General features: G+C 33.4%; 4 protein-coding genes across 5 annotated transcripts; 3 read left to right on the top strand and 1 right to left on the bottom strand.

Moving 5' to 3' along the window:
* The first annotated feature begins 1,769 nt into the window (after positions 1–1,769).
* Positions 1,770–4,053, top strand: LOC114390620 (UDP-glucose flavonoid 3-O-glucosyltransferase 7-like). The gene is made up of 2 exons (XM_028351422.1): positions 1,770–2,525; positions 3,060–4,053. The coding sequence occupies exons 1-2, from the start codon at positions 1,835–1,837 to the stop codon at positions 3,848–3,850; spliced, it is 1,482 nt and encodes a 493-aa protein (XP_028207223.1). The 5' UTR covers positions 1,770–1,834; the 3' UTR covers positions 3,851–4,053.
* A 2,893-nt stretch (positions 4,054–6,946) lies between these two features.
* On the top strand, positions 6,947–8,960 carry LOC114389602 (vinorine synthase-like). The gene is made up of 2 exons (XM_028350304.1): positions 6,947–8,393; positions 8,700–8,960. Exon 1 carries the CDS (start codon positions 7,006–7,008, stop codon positions 8,371–8,373), a length of 1,368 nt encoding a protein of 455 aa, XP_028206105.1. The 5' UTR covers positions 6,947–7,005; the 3' UTR covers positions 8,374–8,393; positions 8,700–8,960.
* Positions 8,961–9,727: 767 nt separating this feature from the next.
* Positions 9,728–14,546, bottom strand: LOC114390815. The gene is made up of 3 exons (XM_028351704.1): positions 13,479–14,546; positions 10,415–10,954; positions 9,728–10,124 (listed from the first exon to the last, which is right to left on the bottom strand). Exons 1-3 carry the CDS (start codon positions 14,313–14,315, stop codon positions 10,023–10,025), a joined length of 1,479 nt encoding a protein of 492 aa, XP_028207505.1. The 5' UTR covers positions 14,316–14,546; the 3' UTR covers positions 9,728–10,022.
* A 2,492-nt stretch (positions 14,547–17,038) lies between these two features.
* On the top strand, positions 17,039–22,396 carry LOC114389495 (mechanosensitive ion channel protein 1, mitochondrial-like). Of its 2 annotated transcripts, XM_028350184.1 has the most exons (8): positions 17,039–17,172; positions 17,348–18,230; positions 18,330–18,607; positions 19,605–19,705; positions 20,192–20,299; positions 21,106–21,327; positions 21,462–21,624; positions 22,268–22,396. In XM_028350184.1, exons 2-7 carry the CDS (start codon positions 17,443–17,445, stop codon positions 21,573–21,575), a joined length of 1,611 nt encoding a protein of 536 aa, XP_028205985.1. In that variant the 5' UTR covers positions 17,039–17,172; positions 17,348–17,442; the 3' UTR covers positions 21,576–21,624; positions 22,268–22,396. The 2 variants fall into 2 exon arrangements, with proteins under 2 accessions (XP_028205985.1, XP_028205987.1); XM_028350186.1 differs by lacking the exon at positions 22,268–22,396 and having other exon boundaries at positions 17,050–17,176; positions 21,462–21,726.
* The last annotated feature ends 24 nt before the right edge of the window (positions 22,397–22,420 follow it).

The raw sequence follows: 22,420 nt of genomic DNA, 5'->3' as shown, positions 1-22,420 counted from the left end.
GACAAGATCCAAGAGGACCATTCTCCGCCCAATTGGGCTAATCTATTATTTTCCTTTCACTCGTGAGCAATTTTTGAAGACTTGTAAATTTTTATTTTTATACCGGTTTCAATCATAAATTATTGTTTCAATTAAAATTATTTTTCTTATTTTTAAAACCAAAACAAACTATAAAAACAGAGTAACTTAAAAAAAATATTTGCCATCGATTTACTAAGTCATATATCCAATGGTCCAAAAAACTTGTGGACGATACCAAAGGAAGCACCACTTGTGCATGTTAGAAAAAGTCATTTTTGAGGCATAAAGCACAACTAAATCATGATTATATTTTGTATTTGGGACAACAAAAATGAAACCGCATTTTAATTTGTTATAGTATAGGGATTGCAAAAAGATTAAAATGGAAACACAATTTCGTAACAAAAAAAAGTTTCAATTTAATTAATTTTGGCCCTAGTGTGTTTGTGTTTTTACCAAACATAAAATAATGTTTGAGTTTTTACTAAATACTATTACATTGTGTTAATTTCAATTAAAAATACTTTTTTCTTACTTTTTTTATTGATAATTGATATTCGGTGTAAATTCCTTATTAAACAAAAGATATTTTAAAAATAAGTTTATTAATTGAGATAAAAGTAATTAAAGGTTTCTTATATTTGGTAACAGATCGAAAATATTGATTTTTTTTTTTCTTGTAGAAAAGAACGAACTAGTATTAAAGTGTGAAAGTAGGCTAACTAGGTTAACGCGAGGGGCGGAGGAAGAGAAAAATGGAAATTTGAAAGATGGAAAATCAATAAGTAGAAGTATATTATTGCATGTTTAACAACATTTACTGGATGGGGGATTTTTTTTTTTCTCATTTTAAGTTGAATCCAAGTCAATCAATGTCGTGACATGATAAATAATATATGGATAAATATATAGCTAGGCACCATCTAGAGCAAAGCCTCGAATTCTATGCTTATGGCGTTTGTAGTCAAGCTTGGGGTGTGGAACTAGCATGCATCTTAGTCACAAAACACAATAAAAAAAATTAGTTTCTTCTGATAAATCTTAGAGAAAAGAAGTGCATCTAGATAAACTATACTCCCACGAGAGCCACGCATGCCATACAATAGTCTAATATAAACGCATGCCATACAATATTCTAATATAATAACAATATGATGAGGATGAGGGCACTTTTAAACAAAATTAATGTGTGTGTATATATATTAGAATGGTAAAATTACATTTGTCTCTAATTTTGATTTTGATTCTTTTTTAAAATTATTGACGAATTTTGTTCTATATTTTTTTCAATCACACAAGCTTGATCTTGTAGTCAAGTATTGGACGTTGACTATTAAAAAAAATGTTGACTATCACGTTCTTATTAGATGATGACTGTCACATGTTTTAATTGGTCAATAACAACAATAATGTATTTTATCTTTCATGAAGTTAACATTCAATCAAAACATGACAGCGATAATTATTATCTAATAAGAACGTGACACGTGACGGTCAACGTCCAATTTTATACTAAGAGGTCAAGATTGCGTGATTGAATAAAATAGGAGGACAAAATTAGGAAGAACAAAATTGAAATTAAATACAATCAGGACACAAAAATACAATTTTGGCCGTTAAAAAACAAAAAAGCATGTGCGCAAATATGAGAAAAATGTTTGTTAGATAAAGTCATTAAATAAAATAATGCAATATCGTGTAACTCGTGGAGTTTTCTTGGTCATTTTACGTATATAAAAAGCAGTATCTTGAAGAGAAAAAAGAAATAAAAAAGGGTATCATCAGACTAGAGAGAGTAAGAGTAAGAGAAGAGATGGAAAGAGTAGCATCAGTATCTCGGCCACTGAAAATATACTTCCTCCCATTCTTCTCACCGGGGCACCTAATCCCTCTGGTCCAGCTGGCTCGCTTGGTGGCGGCACGAGGCCAGCACGTGACCATCATCACCACCCCCGCCAACGCTCAACTCTTCGACCAGAACATCGACAAGGACACCGCCTCCGGCCACCACATCCGCGTCCACATCATCAAGTTCCCCAACGCCCACGTAGGGCTACCGGAAGGCATCGAGCACCTCTCCGCCGCCACCAACAATGAAACCGCCTACAAGATCCACATGGCGGCGCATCTCATCATGCCCCAGCTCGAGTCTCTGGTCAAACACTCTCCACCGGACGTCTTCATCCCTGACATCCTCTTCACCTGGACCAAAGACTTCTCCCAGAAACTCTCCATCTCGCGGCTAGTCTTCAACCCTATTTCCATCTTCGACGTCTGCATGATCCACGCCATTAAAACCCACCCTGAAGCCTTCGCTTCCGACTCTGGGCCTTTTCTAATTCCTGATCTACCCCACCCTTTAACTCTCCCCGTCAAGCCTTCCCCCGGTTTCGCCGCCTTAACCGAATCTCTCCTCGACGGGGAACAGGACAGTCACGGCGTCATCGTAAACAGCTTCGCCGATCTCGACGCCGAGTACACTCAACACTACCAGAAACTTACAGGTTATTTTTTTCTTATTCCAAACTGGAAACCTTTTACCGCTAAAAGGATAAATTTGAATAGACACCCATAGATTATTATGATAATAAGTAATATAATTTAATAAAAATTAGAGATACATAATAAATAAGAGTCTTCGGGTTAGGAATATAATAAACGGATTTCCAAATCCAACAAGGCTTCATCTATAAAAATTGAAATATTAGAAAAAAAAACTTTTTTTTTTCAAAATATTTCAAAAGGTATGTTTATATAATACCTATGTATCAATATATAATTGTTCATCCAAGGATGTAACATTTTTCATGTAACTACTGACCATAATATTTTTCTGATCTTAACCCCTCCCATCTTTCAAGAAACACAATTCTGACTAATTTAAAATTTCAATAGAAAAAATAAATAAAATTTAAGCAATAATTAATTTCGTTAAAGATTGAACAATTCAATTTTAATTTCAAATCCATAAGATGAATTTGGTTAGGATTATTTAGTGGAGTTTAGGTCTGAGATGAATATTGTATTAATTCTTACAGGGCGCAAGGTGTGGCATGTTGGGCCAAGCTCCCTCATGGTGCAAAAGACGGTGAAAAGTAGTACTGTTGATGAGAGTAGACACGATTGTCTCACGTGGCTTGACTCAAAGAAAGAATCTTCGGTTCTCTACATTTGTTTCGGAAGCCTTTCTCTCATCTCCGACGAGCAGCTTTACCAGATTGCTACCGGACTCGAAGGGTCAGGGCATTGTTTTCTTTGGGTGGTGCATCGCAAAAACAAAGACGGAGAAGAAGGAGATTCTTCTTCTTCTTCCGGAAAGTGGTTGCCGGAAGGGTTTGAGGAAAAGATAGCTAAGGAGAACAGAGGCATGCTGATTAAGGGATGGGCGCCGCAGCCGTTGATCCTGAACCACCCTGCGGTGGGAGGATTTTTAACGCACTGCGGGTGGAACGCGGTGGCGGAGGCGATCAGCTCCGGGGTTCCGATGGTGACAATGCCGGGTTTCGGGGACCAGTACTATAACGAGAAGCTGATAACGGAGGTGCACGGGTTCGGGGTGGAGGTGGGGGCGGCGGAGTGGAGCATTTCGCCGTACGAGGGGAAGAAGAAGGTGGTGAGTGGGGAGAGGATAGAGAGTGCCGTGAAGAGGTTGATGGATGATGGAGAGAAAGGGAAGAGAATGAGAAGCAAGGCCAAAGAGATGCAGGAGAAGGCTTGGAAAGCTGTTCAAGAAGGTGGTTCTTCTTACGACAGTCTCACGGCTCTGATTCATCATTTCAAGACTCTTGTGCCTAATCATGTGAATGGGAATGGGAATATCGATCACTGAATGAATATTACATTGATTCGAGTTTCATGTTTTTGATTATTAGTTATTTATCAAGTGAATGCATGAATGCCATAATTTTAGGGAATCTTAATCCGGGTAACTGGCTAGCTACCCCAAATTTCCTAAATCTATCATCCTTAATTTGTAACAATTGATAATAATAAATCAATAAGATGTATGTCAGTGGATTCTGATACTTAGAATATTTTGAGTTCTTAAGCACCGATACTTCTTTTGGCCAACATACCGGTATCGGATACGTATCCAGTACTGATATGCTCGGATACGCCCTAGATACGTATTCCAAACGTATCCAATCTTATACCAATTCAGAAAAGGAAAATATTGTTCCGATCCAGCACGGATACAGCATGATATATACTCAAATTTAAAATAAAACGAGTAACACCAAAATAAAGATATATAAAATCAGATTTTGTATATATTTGATAAGATTAAGATATAATCTTTCCTTTTAAGGATATTTGATGGTTTAATCTTTCCATATTTTTGGTTCATAGTTATTTTCTATTTTTATTAATGTTTAATAAAAATATATTTTTAATTTTAATTTTTTTAATACGTATAGTAAATGTATCATATCCTATATTTTAAAAAAATAACATACTGTCGACACGGATCGATGCTCGTATCCGTGCATTATTGAGTTTGAGTCATTAGATTAATATAACGTCATGCTCCTCATACTTTTCAATTACAGGTAACCGGATTATTAATGATTAATAAAGCAATTAATTATGACTTAGCCAAAACAGAATGTCTCCTATGAGACTGCCAATAAAAATTGAAAGGAAATTGGGTACACTGGACTGGTGTGTGGTCAGTGTGGAGTATGGATTCTTTATTGTCACAAAAGTGATTCCATGAAACACTACTAAAAAAACGTAATTATAAATAATAAAACTCAGAAAATTTTGTGTCAATAGCTAGATTATAACTGTATATGGTCCTGTAATTGATTTTCACCTTCATGGAATCCAGGTCCCATCCAGTGACTAGTTGCCGAAGCAAGTTTTGCATCGAGAGGACTATTCAAAAGGTCCTGTGTTCAATGTAAAACATGCTCAGGGTCAGGAGGAATAATTCTGTTTTATAAAACTACAGAATGTTGAGAAAAAAAAATGATTTTGTTGTTGTTTAGCTTGGCACATTTTAGAAGTAGCATGTGGTTTCTGAAATGGCAATATATACACCCTCATATATAATGCTGGATTAAGTGATCTACGTACCTGGAAATTTGTGGTATTGTTTTAGTTTTTAAAGTACAATTCTAGTTTTGGTTTAACGTTGATACCTTTGTTTTTATTTCAATGGATGACTTCTTTGTCAATTCCTTATTCTCACAAAATATTCATACTTAAAAGGGCAGAAAGATAAGTTAAAGAAGTCATTGTTATCATTGAGAAATAGGTGGTTATCAGGAATAGTTGGGAGGGAGTGTTATGAATGTAATTAGTTTTATGCATTTGGATATATTATATAGATTTATTGGATTGCATTATTGCTTGGATCCTTTTCCGTGCAAGAGACAAAAAAGGTTTATGTCATATATATCTACGTTAGAGTTTTCAGGCAATATTTTATTTCCTTGACACCCAATGGTGCCAAATGATGTGTTATATACCATTATGACAAGATTACCCATTTCATCCAATAACAGCATCCAAGTTCATCTAATAACCAAATGGTTAAATGTCCTTTTTAGTTTTTACTTCATTTAGAACGGGATTGTAATTTTATGGTTGACCATTTACTCTTGTTGAAGCTAGCAGACAAATCACTTCATTGACATGGCCTGTTTCCTTAAGATTACTAAAATATCCTTCAACACAGTTGAAAAGGAACCGAATAATAATCAAGTTCTATATTTAATACGAGAGAAGTATGAAAAAGAAGTCAATTTTGAGTAAATACTTTCCTATGAAAGAAGTATGAGAGAAATCAAAGAAAAAGAAAAGACATGCCAAACTGACTCAGCATATCATGTTAATATCGTTGGATAAAAGGCATATCTAACAAACGAGTTTAGTGTAAGTACTGAAGTACATTGTCTCTTTAGCAAGTCTTGAAGTCTTAATAAAATGCACCGGACCACTGGCTGCTCCATAGATTTGCTGGCCTGCACAAGGTTATCTCAATTTGATTAATAGTTTTAAATTTAAATCTTAAATATATAATTACATTAAATAGTTATAGACTATTTTTTTATTATTTATAATAATCTTATTTCATCCAAATAGAATTGTTTTTGATAAAAAAAAAAATGCAGTGATCGATCCATAATTTTTTTTAAAGTCTTAATGCCTTTTCTATTGTCAATACCGACGGCTGAGTGATGCTCTCCTCATATCCAGCAAGTACCATCACCATCACATTCAACTGTTCACCAAAAAAAACCCATCACATTCAACTAAACAAACCAATTTGCAAAGTTTTCATTTTCTAGCGCCACAAGAAATTACTCAGAAAATTAACAATAGCTCCAGGCATATTTCGATATGATTCCGAGTAATACAAAAAATATGAATTTTGTAACTTTTCATTTAATCTAAACATTAAAAATTATCATTTTAAATCAATTTCAATCCTGACATAACTAAAATTTTGAATTTTAAACCGTAATTGCAAATCTATCAATCAAATTAACTAAACCCAAATATTTAATTAATTAACACATTCATTAAATCATGGCAGATTTTGTACTAGTAATTTCACCCACACAAAAGATCATATTTCTTCTTATATGACACTAACCTGCGAGAAAAAATGTCGAATCTGATTGATTGTTCTTTGAAATTACGCTAGTTAAACATACAACTGATTCATGGAACCTTTGAATATTCTACCGTTTGATCGAAAGCATTAATTACTCCCTCTAAAAAAATTGACAAGTTCAACATTTCTGATTCAAACAAACAGTAGTGATTTATTGCCGAAATGAACTTTTTCCTGATGTCAAATTAAGTGTCGGTAGCATCTTTCATTGAGAAGATCCTTCTTGTGCTAGGAAAGTCAACTTTCACAATAAAGATTGGGAAGACTTTTAGCCCACCAATGCATATATCAATCAAATTACAAGAGCAAGTGCAACCATTACACACACACACACAAGCTATAGAACCAAAAAAGAGAGGATGAAAGTTGAAGTAGAAATCATTTCTAGAGAAGACATTAGGCCTTCTTCTCCCACACCCTCTCACCTGAGAGTCTTCAATCTTTCCCTTTTGGATCACCTCATTCCATCACCATATGCTCCCATAATCCTATACTACACCTCACCCAACAGTGACAAAACTTGCCTCTCTGAAGTCCCCAAGAGGTTAGAATTGCTGAAAAAATCTTTATCGGAGACACTAACCCAATTCTATCCTCTTGGTGGCAAAATCAAAGAATTAGACTTTTCCATTGAGTGCAATGATGAAGGTGCCAATTTTGTGCAAGCCAAAGTGAAGTGTCCTCTTGATAAATTTCTAGTCCAACCTCAGTTGACCTTACTTCACAAGTTTCTTCCCACTGATCTTGTTTCTGAAGGATCAAATTCAGGAACCTATGTGACTAACATTCAGGTAAACATCTTTGAATGTGGAGGAATTGCCATTGGCTTGTGCATTTCTCATAGAATCCTAGATGGGGCTGCACTAAGCACCTTTATAAAAGGGTGGTCAGAAAGAGCCAAGGGTTTTAATTGTGACCAATTAACCAAACCAAACTTTATAGGATCTGCTCTCTTCCCCACAAACAACAATCCATGGCTTAGAGACTTATCAATGCGCATGTGGGGTTCTTTTTTCAAACAAGGCAAGTGGGTAACAAAGAGGTTTCTCTTTAGAAACTCAGATATAGCCAAACTCAAGGCTCAAACATTAGGGACAGCAACTTCCACACGTTTGGAGATAGTTTCTTCCATGTTGTGGAAGTCCCTCATGGGTGTGTCTAAAGTACGGTTTGGCACACAAAGGCCTTCTTTGGTGACTCATTTGGTGAACCTTAGGAGGAGAATGGATGAGGCTCTTTGTCCTCAACATGCAATGGGAAATCTTCTTTGGTTGGTGGCTGCGGAGAAAATGTGTGATGATCATGATGAGATGGGGTTGGAGGACTTGGTGGGGAAGTTGAGGAAATCAATATCACAAGTTGATGAAAAATTTGTTGAAGAATTGAGAGGTGATAAGGGAAGGTCAATTATGAAGGAGAGTCTTGGGGCAATAAGTGAGAAGGGATCAAAGGGTGAAGTAGTGGATTATGTTGGGTTTAGTAGTTGGTGCAATTTTGGGTATTATGAGGCTGATTTTGGGTGGGGAAAGCCCACTTGGGTGAGTGGTGTTGGTTCAATTGGTTCAGTTTCAATGTTTATGAATCTCATCATCCTAGTGGATACAAGGCTGGGAGATGGCATAGAAGCTTGGGTTACCTTGGATGAGGAGGACATGACTCATTTGGAAGCAAATACTGAACTCCTCACTTGTGCAACACTTGATCCAAGTCCTTTAACAATGAGTTGACTTGCATGATTATTAGAAGGGTAAATTTTCTTGACTCAAATTGATTTTGTTCCTTTCATTTTAAAAATGATAGTTTTAGTCTCCATATTTTTTTTCTTAAATTAATTTAGTAAATTGTGTTCCTTGTCTGATTAAAATGAAATATATATAGAGTCAGGAACACAATTTACTGGATTAAAAAAAATACAAAGATTAGAACTATCCTTTATAAAATGTATGGACTAAAATTAATTTTAACCAACTTGAAACACAATTTATCCTTATTATTATTAGCTCATGTCTATTTTAAGGTTACTCAAGTCCTTTCCGAATATGTTCTAATGCAGATATGAAGTTCGGATTAATGAAAGTAATACTTCTTGTGAAGTTAATAATTTATTTTCGTGAAAATAAATGGAAAAATTAATTAAATCCTTTTGCCTACTTGCCTATTTTTTCTGCTCACTTTTTTGAACTGTATGTCAGACCAACTAGCAAAGTCAATACAACTGATAGATAATTGGATTCTTTCAGTGTATTGGTCAGAGTTTGATTTATGACTATCTATACATTATCAAGATAAATAAAACACACTTTCTCTATGTTTACATCTTTAAAGGGTTCTTAATATTGCTTTTAAAAATACGAATCTTCAACTGTCTGCTAAAGAATATCCTTAATTCGCACACACACAAAAATAATCAATAAGTTTATACCTATTAACTCATACGATACTCTTCCTAAAAACAAAAAAATTAAAAAAAAACTCATACAATACTCTTAGTGTGTATCTTAATGATGCATTTAAATTTTTTAGACAATTCAATTGTTGTTATTTGTTTTGTCTTTATCTGTAAACCTTCATATTTAGAGAGAATAATTAATTTTCTTTCATGCATAAAGTTCCGCATTTGAATAAAAAGATTAAATTTCATTAATAACAATAATAATTTTGATAACCTTTTTTGTATAGATATTAGATAATTTTGATAACCTATGTATGCCTTCTTGTTTTTTTTTTCTTTTCTGAATACCTATGTAGCCTTCTTATGTCACCATGCATAAATAAAAATATATGTCAGAGATCAATTTTAAAATGTACTTTTTATTACTATTTTGTATTAATAATTTCAGAGGTCAATTTTTTCATAAATTGTGAATTGAAGTTTTGTTTAAATAAAGAAACAAAACAAACCTAAATAAATAAATCACAAGCTATAAAGAAGATAATTATTTTTGTGCAATTGTATAAATACAAGTGATATGAAATGAAATTATTTGAATATACAGCTAGGTTAAATACTTAAAAGAAAAGTTGTCATCCATAGTATCAACTCAGACTAAAACAAGATTTGCCTATTTGTATATTAAGATATTTACTCCCCAAATTGTATATCTTAATTTGTAAGATAAAAATTGATAATTTAGACCGTAGTGTTGAATTTTGTGACATTTTGACCGTGACAAGCATCTCCCATCGTAATCTTTTGGTTAAAGATAGTACACGTTTTAAGGAAAATACTACTATACTAGTTTAGACTTCTAGCCCTCATCTTTGTTTACACTAGCCGCCAAGAAATCCTCAAAGTAAATCATTATATATAAAAGAAGAAAATACATATAGCAAACGATTGAGTTAAGAATTATCAATTGATGTGTAGGACCTCTAACTACAATTCAACAAGTTCATCTTCCTTGCATTCCCCCACATCAATCACCATAGTTCCTTGCTTCTTTGTACGTCGAACCCTACAACAATTTCTTCTTGGAGCCTGCTCAAACCAACAAAAATCAAATCCACCACATTAAGCAAATATAGAAATATTAACAACTCACCCTTTTTTTTATTTAGGGGATTAACAACTTAGCCTATTTTCCACATTCTCTTCTAATAGATGAAATTAAAGATGTAAGTCTCGTTCTCAAATTAGTTCCATGTGAATTTCAACAAATAAAAGATGTTTTGTTAACACTACTCATAGTCAAATATGCGTACGTGTGTATGTATAAACATTAAAAGAGCCATTCATTTTTATTAGAGAAATGTGAAGTTTGAAGTTACCTTGTCCCACAAATGCGGGTCGGGTTTCTTATAAACATGCACCACTTTGATTTGGGTTGGATCCTCCATTTTCCAATTGCATTCCGGGTTTTGCTGAACCCGTACATATTGACTTGCAGTTTCATTAGCACCCTCATCATACACTGCCCTAGACAAGTAATAAACAAACGGTTTCTGACAAACATGGCGGCTGACCGGCCGCGTGTTGAACGGATACGCCGTGTAATCCGCCCGCTTGTACCAGTTCAGGAATGTCCTTGCTGGCATCTCCATTTCCCGGGCTGAGAAGATGCCCCGGAAAATTTGAACCGCATAGCCCCATGAAACGGATATGGTCCAGGTCCGGGCTTTGTCATAGCAAATTGATTGTTGTATGAGCCCAGCCGGGTCCAACTTCATGGGCCGATTCAGACGCTTCAGGGCCTGTACCCGGCTCATGTTTGGAAATATGGGCTCTACCACGTCCAAGTGATGGAGGGATACCAGTGGTGTAACTGGATGGGCCGCAAGAAGCCCAAAGAGGTTGCCGTACACGTCAAACTATTCAATGTAAAACAGAGCAAAGCAATGTCAAATGTTGGGAAAAATTAAACAAGATAAATGTTCTGCAAATAGTACTACTCTGTCTCAAAACATTCTAATGTAGGATTTGGATTCTCGATTAATTTTTTCCTAAAACCTAACAATTTATGCTTTTAAAAAGTGTAAAAATACTGCAAGAGTTACGAATTTGGTTTTTCCTAGATAATGTCATGTTCGAATTTTGTGTATGTTAAATTACTTAGTCCATAAGCTACTTTGGATATTCCTTAGAGCATTTCTTTTAATTGTGACCTTAAATTATAGAAAGTAAATTCTGTATTAGTTTGACAATTTAAAACCTTAAAAAAATGACCATTTATAATAGCTTTAAATTTTTTAGGGATTTGGTTAAAAGTAATTACATAATCTAAAATACAATTAGAAAAATAAAAACCTACATAAAAAATTCTCAAATAGTTCAAGGAACAAATAAATGATTTAACCTAAAAACAAGTATTGAAAAAACTTTACCCTCTTAAATGAATTCACCCAACTTGACTTGAATTAATCAATATCCAAAGTACTAGCTTCGCTACCTATGATCCAATACAGAAAAAGAGAAAAAATACATGTTCATCTGTATAAGACTACTCAATATTTTATTTTCAACCTGTACAGTTAGAGAAAAAAATGGAAATCCTAATGTGTATGTTTTTTTTTTTTTTTTTTTATCAATAAGAATAGAAGACAAATGTCAAATGACTCTGGCATCCAATCATTCAATCAACTGAACTAAATCCCTTTACAGTCGCATGCATGTTTAACCAATCAACACACAAGAGGAAGTGAAGAACTTGGTAGAGCAAGAAATCACATGTTAGCTTTGGCCTCACAACGCGTTTTTAATTATGTACTGTAACCAGTTTTACAAATTGATGAAACAATAATTTATGTAGGTGAAGTAGGAACTGGGAAGGGTCTTATTTATCCTACCGACAGTGGACAATAGTTTACCAACCAAGGAGCAGATTGTGGCATATGGTTTCATCGTGGAGACTGCGACGTGTCTCGTTGTGTGTGACCCAACTTTATTTTCTTAATATTTATGTCTCCTAAGTCCTAACTTAGAATGTAAGTGGGGTCCCTTAAACTGCCCCTTAGTCACCACGCCACAACAAAATTAGCATTGTGTGACACGTGGATGCTTGCACCATAGATATTCCCCAACAACATGAGCTTTCTTATCATTTTATGGAGTATCAAATATAGTAAAATGTAAATGAGAAAAAGAGTTAAAACGCAAAAATTGAGACAAGGAAAGAAAATGAAAGGACGCAAAAATCAACAACTTAGTATAAAATTGACCTTTTGAGTTGGTGGTCAGAGCTGGAACCGGTAATGAGGTGGTCTTGCTGTTTAATGGTTTAGGTTTGAAAAAGGAAGTCATGTGAGACCATATATGATTTCGAAGATGACCCTGGTGTAAAATGAATCTAATTGATCTTTAACTTAGTGGTACCAAATAAATTGACAATTTAATTAAATTTGTCCTACCTTTCTGTCAGTGTCGACTTTAAAATCCAATTACATTAGGTAAGTAGCAATAAATGGTGTCCACTTATGCACCCAAAAAATGACCGAGGAAAAAAGTTAGATTAAATGTATACTATCTATGTTTTGGCATCTACTTATCTAAAGGTTGTGTATTTTTCTGCTTTTGCATCTAATGACTGTGTCTTTTTCTGTTTTTGCATCTTACAGTTAGGCGCCATGATATCTATGGCCAGGTAGCAATCTTTGTTTTTTTTTTTTTATAAGAGGTAGCTATCTCTGTTGATATAAACAACAAATTATCATGTACTCCTACCTCTCAGATTTTTCCACGTTAGAGAGATTATCCTAAGAAAGTTCATTTAATTAATATAAAAAAATCTTTAAAAATGGACAGAACTTTTAGGGAGTTAATAAAGAGAAAGCGAAATTTTCAAAGGCCTATAACAATAACATACCGTATAAAACTTTTAAGAGTTTACACAGATAGAAAATTAAACTCTAAAAAGAAAATTAAATTTAAAAAAATATGGTCTCATAAAATTTTATATAATCTCACATATTTAACGTCTCTGTACATATTTTTCTTAATATAACCTCCTGATGTAAAAAAATACAAAAAAAAAAAAAAATTAAGCTCAACCTAATAAAATTTGTCTAATTTTAGTTATCCCATGTGAACCAAAAAACCATCCAACTTCTCAGTTCTCACTAACCCACTTTCTCCGCCACTTCCAATAATTAACTTTCTCCATTACAATCATACCATTCATATTGGTTGACTAAGTCAATATGTGAAGTCACAGACTGTTAATTTCTTTTGTCATATGTCTTTCCATTTTCTATCTATTTTCACCCTTCCCCCTATTTCCCTATAGTTTTCCTAGGAACCAAACAGTAACACAGGTGTCACAAACCAAACAATAACAGTATCACAAATCACAAAGAAAAAAGCAATGAAAAAAATCAACAAAAATTACAAAGTACTAACCTGATGGAACCCTTTTTCCTTGGTGAGTGGAACTCCCAATTCTGCCATACAAGCCTGAATCCTATCATCAGAGCCATACAACCCTGGATACCTCTGAATGCACCTATCTTGCATCTTCTCCAATGCCACAGCCAAGGGATAACTAATTGCAAAACCACCACCCCCATAAGCCATGTTATAAGAAAAATAAATGTTTTGCAAGTGACTCTCTGAGGAACTCCCAATGTAATAAAACTGATTGTGGTCATATTTCTGCAACACTTTCACCAAATTCTCTGCCACAAAAACCGTGTCATCATCCCCCATCACAAACCACCTCACACCCTCCATCCCAAGCCTGAGTGTCTCAGACACTATGCGTGAGATTCTAATAGCTGATCTATGACCCTTTTGGTTCTTATACTTGAACCTTGAAGTGTCACTAGAGATCCTCAATGGGGGCAAGAAGTCCTCATTTTGAGCTTCAGTTTTGACCTTTTGCTCCAACCACACAACCCCTCGCATCTCATTAGGCCTCCACCATAGCTTGATGTACTCTTTTCTCTGCTTCCAAAGCTTTGCTGAGGCTCCTATGCCAAAGACTATGTGGGAAATGTTGGTGAGTTCTTCAAAGGGGGGTGTGGACTCTTCTTCAGATGGGGTGTTGAAAGAAATATGATGAGTGATGGTGGGATTGTGAGGGGTTTGATCACAATCATAAGAGTGGCTAACGAATCTTAGGGAGTAGAAGAGGTAGGAGATGGAGATTAAGAGGAAGAAGAAAGCCATTAGCTTTGAGAAGCTCCATGAAGAGTAGAGATGGTCTTGGTCTTTGAAATTGTTCTTCATGGTGGACATGGTAAATTAATTTTCAAAGTGTTTAATTAATTAGCACAAAAAGATGATGAATCGAAGCCCCAAAAGGCTTGATCATAGCTTGATTGCACTACTTCATCAAGGAGATGGGGGGAGGAGAGAGAGAAAGAGTGAGAGAAGGGGAAGATTGTAGATTTGGTAAAGTTTTGAGCTTTGCACATAGTTCCACCGAAAAGGGTGTCTGATATCTATATATGGGACACAAAACTAAAGACACTCTTTGAACTTAACAATAGATCTTTAAATTGAACAAGCCATTAGGGACGTTTAAATGTATGCTTATGCTGATTGCTAAGGGCAATTTTGCATTCTGCTGATTCCTTTTGATTTATGCAAATACAGAATTATGTATTTATCAAATAATTAAGAAACATTTAATTTATATATTCTAAAATAAATACTATTTTAAAAATCAATAAATTTATTAAATAACTAAGGGAAATAGAGATACTTCGTGCTTCTTAACATACTTTTTAAAATAAAACGTAAAATAAAAAGAGAGAGGAAGTTTAATAAAAAAATAAAATATGAAGTTAAAGGTTAAAACTTCAATTATGATACAAGGAGAATAAAATCAATTATCAAGCGCAATTAAAGAATAAAAATATTCAAAGAAAAATAAAATCCATAAGAGTCTTTTAATTCTTTATATGTTGTAATGTTATAGATTATAAATAATGAATTCAATTTATACATATTATCAGTCTAAGTTTTTACACATATATCTAATAGTTAAATTTGACATAAAACAAATTGTCTACCATAAATAAGATTTATACATATTATCAATCTAAGTTTACACATATATCTAAGTTTACAAAAACTGTCTTATTCAACTGAAGTAAAATTGTCTGCCATAAAACAAAATTATAATCTCAGGCACACAAAAAAAAACAATAAAATGGCATCATTTGACATATCATACTAATAAATAAGATAATGCGGCAATAAAGAGAATTTCTTTTAAATGTCTACATAAAAAAATGAGAAAAAAAATATATGAAATGATTATGTAATCACTCAAAAGTTCAATTTAATTAGTTGAATATGATTCATAAATTATTGTAATTCTCAAGAATTTGTTTTTGACTATTATTAATAAAAAAAAATTATACTACAAGTCATATAAATTAATTTCTTTAATAATTTGTGATCAATTATTAGCGTAAAATCATACATTTTAATTGAATATTTATTTTCACTTCTTACCACTGTGTCTTTAGCTGTTTACATGTGTCCACGCACAAAATCAGCAACTAAAGGATAAACCAAATAAGAACTTAGGGAAGACAGGTGTATCTTGTTTTCCTCTATTCCAACCTTAACAGAAACAAGGACAATATATAGCATGTTTGGATACTCTTTAAAAAATCATGATGATTATCTCAAAATTCATACTATCATTATGATTTTTCAAAACAATTATATGTTGTTTCAGATTCACAGTGATCTAATAACTGATTTTGGTTATCTCAGTGTCACCCCAAACATGCTAATAACCTTTACATACACGATGTTTTTACCTATTAACGGAAACCATGATCATAATGCTCTCGGAGCGATACGAGAAACTTGAAAGAACTATCATGGAAAAAAAATGCTTTCACAACTTGTTGCTATAAAGATAAAAGGTTTGAGATGCATTTATCTGTGATTTTATAAATGCCAACAAGATTGCATTTAAGTATCTTTGGATACAAATAAAAAGTATTTTTTTAGAGCTTCTCTATTAAAAATATACAACATTTTTCAGTAAAAAAAAATCTAAATCACTTCTAGCCTTCTATTCACAAGATTTTTGAATCAAATCTCGAATCTATTACGGCAAGAAACAACTATTAATATGGCAAGTTTTTTTTTTTTAATTAACTAGGCAAAAAGAGAGGCACTCTGGCTCTATATTTTTTAAATAAAATAAGAGGATTTTTTTAAAAACTCTTTTTAATTAGTTATTTAAAATTTTTTAATAGTTTCTTACATTTTTTTGAATGTTATTTGAAGTTAATATTTTTAAAATATTAAATTTTAGTTTTTTATATTTTTTTTATCCTTAATATATTTATCAAATTTTTTATTTATATTTTTTAAAGAAATCATAATTTATTATTTTTTAATCATTTTATATTTTTCAACTATTTTAATAAGTAATTTTATCAAAAACTTATAATTTAATAAATTTATTTTTAAGCTTTCAACTAACTTTTAAATTAATTTTACTAAATATAATTTTCTGAGAAGCTAATTCTTCTTAATTTTCTATAAACATCTATGAATTATTTATATAGTAAGTTTGAATGTCTAAATTAAAAAGTTGTCAAAGTTAGAAGATATTCCAAATTGGATCTTAAAAGCTAGGGATTATCAAGGAACAAATTGGGATAAATTTTATTTATTTTTAACCTGACGCCTAGATTTTGATCACTCTATTTTTTGAACTTTTTTTAGGTAATTTTTTTAGATTTTAACTTGTCCTAAAACTTGAATAAACTAGATAATTAACCAGAAAAAGTAAGGCCGAGTCTTTTTTTGGTACACTAACAAAATATGTTAATCTTAAAATAAAAAAATTTAAAATTTTCTCTTCAAATTTTAAACTATTTTATCCTCCCTAATTTTCTATTTTCCTCTTGTCTAAACTCTAAACTGTTGATTAAGTGATTACTATTAAAAAAACTGCGTGAGTTACACTTACATCTTAGTATGGATTTTTTTTCTTCATTTATTAATTTATTGGGCAAGAAATAAAAAATTCTGTTCATCCCAAAACACTGATGACTTTGGTAAGTTTGGTTACTTCCGTTTCCGTTCGGGAAAATCGGTTCAACAACACGAAAGGAATGTGAGTAAGACCTTATCATCCTCTCCATCTCACTATTTTCATTTTTCACTCTGCTTTCTGCTCACAAACACACGATGCTTGGGTTTTATCGATTATTCTGAATTGTTCATTCTAATTTTTAATTTAATCTAAGTATGTTGTGATTGCATTGTGATTATTGTTTTGGAATTCGCAGATTGTCGATTTACTATACTTGATTGAAATCGTATCATACGATGTCGTAGCTCTTTTCTTTTTCAAATTCTGAGTTGTTAGTGAGTGTGCCCAGCAATGGCAGCTGTTAGGTCTTCCTCTGTAAGACGGTTGGGGAGCACAATTAAGGGTTCTTTTAGTATGGAATTAGTTCACCATAGTATGTGTATGAATCTTGCAAGGTTTCCGAGTGATTCGTTTAATGATCCTTATTACAAAAGAGAGTTACAGTTTGCTAAGAATCAGTTTAGTAATTTGGCTTCTGAATCCCTTGGAAGTAGTCATCACTTTGGTACTAGAGCCAATGTATTGGTTAAACCAACGTTCTCTGGTTATTGTTTTTGGAGTTCCCTTCCTTTTGCTTCCATGAGCAACCACGTTTTGAATCGTCGAATGTATTCATCGTCGTCGGTGGGTGACAAAGGAAGTAGAGATGGTGGTACAGAAGTTTCTGCTGGTTCTGGTGCGAGTGATATGAATACTGGTGGTGATTCTGTTGTTGGGGGTGATTGGGCTGAGAGGATTAAAGATGCTTGGAAGAGTGTGGCAGAGGCAGCATCATATGCTGGAGATAAGGTTAAAGAAACTTCTGATGATCTCACTCCATATGCTCAGCAGTTGCTTGATTCACACCCGTATCTTGACAAGGTGGTTATTCCAGTTGGTGGTACTTTAACTGCTACCATAATAGCTTGGTTCTTGCTGCCTAGGATTTTGAGGAAATTTCACAAATATGCAATGCAAGGTCCTGTTTCTCTATTGCCAGCAAGCGTGGCTGGGGAGCCAGTTCCTTATGAGAAAAGCTTTTGGGGTGCTATGGAGGATCCAGTGCGATATTTAGTTACCTTCATTGCATTCTCACAAATGTTAGTGGGTTATATACACTTGGTCAATTTTATTTTTTTAAAATGTGTCATTTTGTTTGCTTTATGTGCAGTTATATGACAGCTGACTTTGATTTCCAGTGGTGTTATGGTGGCTCCAACAACTATAACCTCACAATATCTTGCTCCCGTTTGGAGGGGTGCAGTGATTGTTTCATTTGTATGGTTTTTGCATAGATGGAAAACAAATGTTTTTGCACGGTCATTGTCTAGTCAAAGTTTACTTGGGCTTGATAGGGAGAAAGTGTTTGCTCTAGACAAAATCTCATCTATTGGTCTATTTGTGATTGGGATAATGGCTTTGGCTGAGGCTTGTGGTGTGGCCGTGCAATCTATTGTGACTGTTGGTGGTATAGGAGGTGAGTATTAAATTTAATTGAATTTAGTTTAATTTTAGATTCTTAATTTTTTTAGCATCTCTCTTTTTCCTATATCTTTGGTTTTCTTTAATGTTGTTGGAGGCAGGAAAACTCTTGTTTAGATTTAGGTTTAAGGAAAGAAAAGTTCCTTATAGGTATATTAATTTGGTTGAAAGTTGACACCATCAGCACTATAGGGATCAAATTTGACAAAATAAGTTAAATTGGTTTATAATACTTTGGTTCATACTGTTTTTGCAGATTTTATTGGTATATGTAAGCCAACTGAAAGGATTGGTTGGGGTTGTGTTAATGGTGCTTTGTGTTTGCAAAATGGTTCAAAAGTGAGAGGAAGCACTGCATAAGTTGGTTTTATAAAAATAAATTGTATAACTAGGAAGTACAAATGCCTTGATCTCTAAAGAGACTGCAAGTTCTAAGGATTCGGCTCCTCCAAAGTGAGAGGAGTGCATTTTAGCAAAATAACAGTTGAGATTCTAACTAATTTTAAAGTTTCTTATACATGTACTTGATTTTATCACAATCCTCAACCAATAGTTATACAGTTGAGATTCTAACTGATTTTCTTTTTTCTATCTATAGTTGTAACTTGTAAGTGCACTTTATCTTTTAAAATTTAGAGTACACCCATTCACTTAGAGGAGTTGGATACTTGGATCCTACTTCTAGTTGTAAAAGCAAAGTATAAGATCAATAGTAAGAAAAAGAAAGGAATAGAATACACACATGCACATATAGTATTTTCTTGTCTTCCATTTAGTGGAAACATCTGCTATCCTTAATCCCTACCTGTCAATCCTGCTTATTGCTTAAGAGTCTTATACTAAAACATGTCAAGATCTCTATATTAATTTCTTTATTCATTTGATAAATGTTTTATTATGTTGTTTTTCCATTCCTTAATAAGTTCCACTCTTTTTTTTCTACCACTAAAATAAGGAATGCAAGATTTCATGTTTCTATCTTTCTTATGCAGGTGTGGCTACTGCTTTTGCTACCAAGGACATTCTTGGCAATGTGTTCAGTGGTTTATCTATGCAGTTTTCAAAGCCCTTTTCAATTGGAGATACAATAAAAGTATGTTAATTTAGTAGGTGCACATTAATGATTGGTCCTTTTTATGGTAAAAGTTGTTTTCTGAACCATGGTCTTGCACTCTGGCTATCTGTTATGAATTTTAATGCCCTCTTTAGGTGGGGAATGATAGTCTTCTTACTACTTGCACATTATTAGGTAATAATAATATTATAGTCATTCATTACTTGTGTTTTTTTCAAATGGCCCAATATGTAGCGCATATACAGATGTAGTTTGTACATCCAGGGCTAGAATTAGGGTTGAAACATTTGAGGGCCTAAAAAAAATAAAACCAAGGGAGGGTTTTTGAGAAAAAATAAAATGAATTTGCAGGGCGTAATATATTTATCATGAAATTTTTGGTGAAATTCAATGAGCATTTCACAAAATTTGGAAATCTTGAAGGGTTCCATGCATCAATGTAGGTCTTCCCATGGTTACATCTCATGTTTCTTAAATGTGTCTGAGAAATTGTAAAAATTGCAGGCTGGCTCGATAGAGGGTCAAGTTGTGGAAATGGGTCTTACTAGCACGTCATTGCTGAGTTCAGAGAAGTTCCCAGTCATTGTGCCAAACTCATTTTTTTCTAGCCAGGTGGGTCCTGTGATTTAGAATTAGTGGAGCCTATTTTATTGTTTCTTTCTCTAAATGCATCTATGCAGTGACTTCAAAGAAAGCCAAGTCTGTTCTGAACACTTGAAATTACTAATCAATGATCTTTATCTTTGGCACTCATACATCATGCAAAGATATGCAACTTGTTGAAAAATTCTCATTTGTTGTTTGACTTTCCAAGCAGTAGTTTGAGCAGGCTTCTTATTGAATAAATTTATATATAATTCTATTGTCTTCTATCCTGTATTTGTGTTTGGCAGATTGCAGTGATCTTTTTGCTCCTTGGTGTAGTTTAGATCATAATCTTTTTGCAAGGGAAAAGATAAATATGAATACATCAGTGAAGAAGAAAATGCTGACATGTGGAGATATTTCAAACCATTTGTGGTCTTTTTCTTATCATAAAAGGGAACGGGGGACATGATTTTTTCCCATTATTCTCTAGTTCAAATTTGGAGTTTACATTTGTCCAACCATTCTTTTCATCAGTTTTTAAACTGAGGCTAAGATATCTGATTAAATTACTTGATTGCACCTATATTTTTAATTTTTATAATTCCCTTTGCCATTTGGGGTTGAATTTTTGTACTAGGAAACTTCTCCGGAGGATATGTAAAGTTTGAAGGTTGCACCTCACATACATGTCTGCCCACACACGACTGATACAAAAGCTATTGCCGTGATTCTATAAATGTTTCTTGCTTAAGCTTTTGATGTTGTGACTATAATCTATTTTCTGTCTCAGCCATTGGTGTGATAACCCTCTTTTCATGCTAACTTTTTAGGTTATTGTGAACAAGTCCCGTGCTGAATATCGCGCCATTATTACTAAAATTCCACTGCAAACTGAGGATTTAAGTAAGATTCCCCAGATATCAGATGATGTAAAAAGCATGCTCAGATCAAATGCAAATGTTTTCTTAGGGAAAGATGTTCCCTACTGTTTCTTATCCCGTATAGAAAGTTCATATGCAGAATTGACTCTTGGATACAACCTCAAACATATGGTACCTCGCCCATCTGAATCCCTGTGTTAGATAATCCTTTATTACTGTGATACACCTTCTTACTTAAATTTCGCCATATTTGCATGTACATCTTTTTATATCTCATGTTTATCTTGTTTTTCTGCTATTTACAGCGCAAAGATGAATTATACTCTGCAGAACAAGATATTCTCTTGCAGGCAGTTCAAATCATTAAGAATCATGGGGTTGCTCTTGGCAGCACATGGCAAGACACGTCTTCTAAATGATGTGCTCTGCTTGATGACAATTTTGGATTGCAAATATTGTGAGCTTTAGGTGTGTTTGGTTTGTATTTTCATTTTCTGTTTTCATTTCCTGAAAATTGTTTTCATTTTCAAAAGATTAGAATTTTGAAAACATGTTTGGTTTGACTTCTTGTTTTCTGTTTTCAAGAAATAAAAACACTGAAAATTTATGATATATTGACTTCTTGTCTTTTTTGTATTTTTAGATTTGTTTAAAATTACATTCCTTGTCATCGCATTTTCATTTTATCCAAAACGAATTCAACTGAAAACGAGATTTTATTGTTTTCATTTTCTGGTTGTTTCCTGTTTTCATTTTTACTGAAAATATTTTCAAAAATTCAACCAAACACATTTTCATCACCATTTTCTGTTTTCTGAGAAAATAAAAACAGAAAACAGTCAAACCAAACACCCATTTAGCTTTTACTAATACAATGTCCCTAGGGATATTAATTTGTCATTGGTTCACAGTCACCCTGAAAATAGTTTTCTAGCACTAGTTTGGCCTGTGTAGTTGGTATTAGTTTTGATTTACTAAAAGAATATAAAAAATTTACATTATGAGTGAATTGTGGCATTATCCATTTATGAATTTCCTATTTTTTTTAAGGCAAAAAAACTTTGTTACTATATATAATATGATATTTTCTCTCTCTCTTTCTTAATGGCAGCGGGTCAGTGCACAAGGCTCACTTTCCTATTTTTGTATTATTGTGCATTTTGGAAACTTAATACTGTGCCAATGATTTTGTTGAACCAAGCTCACACGTGTAAGAGGATTTAGTTTCTTAAACTTTCAAGCCAGTTGGTCCTCAGTAAGTATC

The sequence above is a fragment of the Glycine soja genome, chromosome 16 (genome assembly GCF_004193775.1).
Source record: "Glycine soja cultivar W05 chromosome 16, ASM419377v2, whole genome shotgun sequence".
NCBI classification, from domain to species: Eukaryota; Viridiplantae; Streptophyta; class Magnoliopsida; order Fabales; family Fabaceae; genus Glycine; species Glycine soja.
Note: the sequence above shows the minus strand (reverse complement) of the source record. Positions and strands in the feature narration are given on the sequence as shown.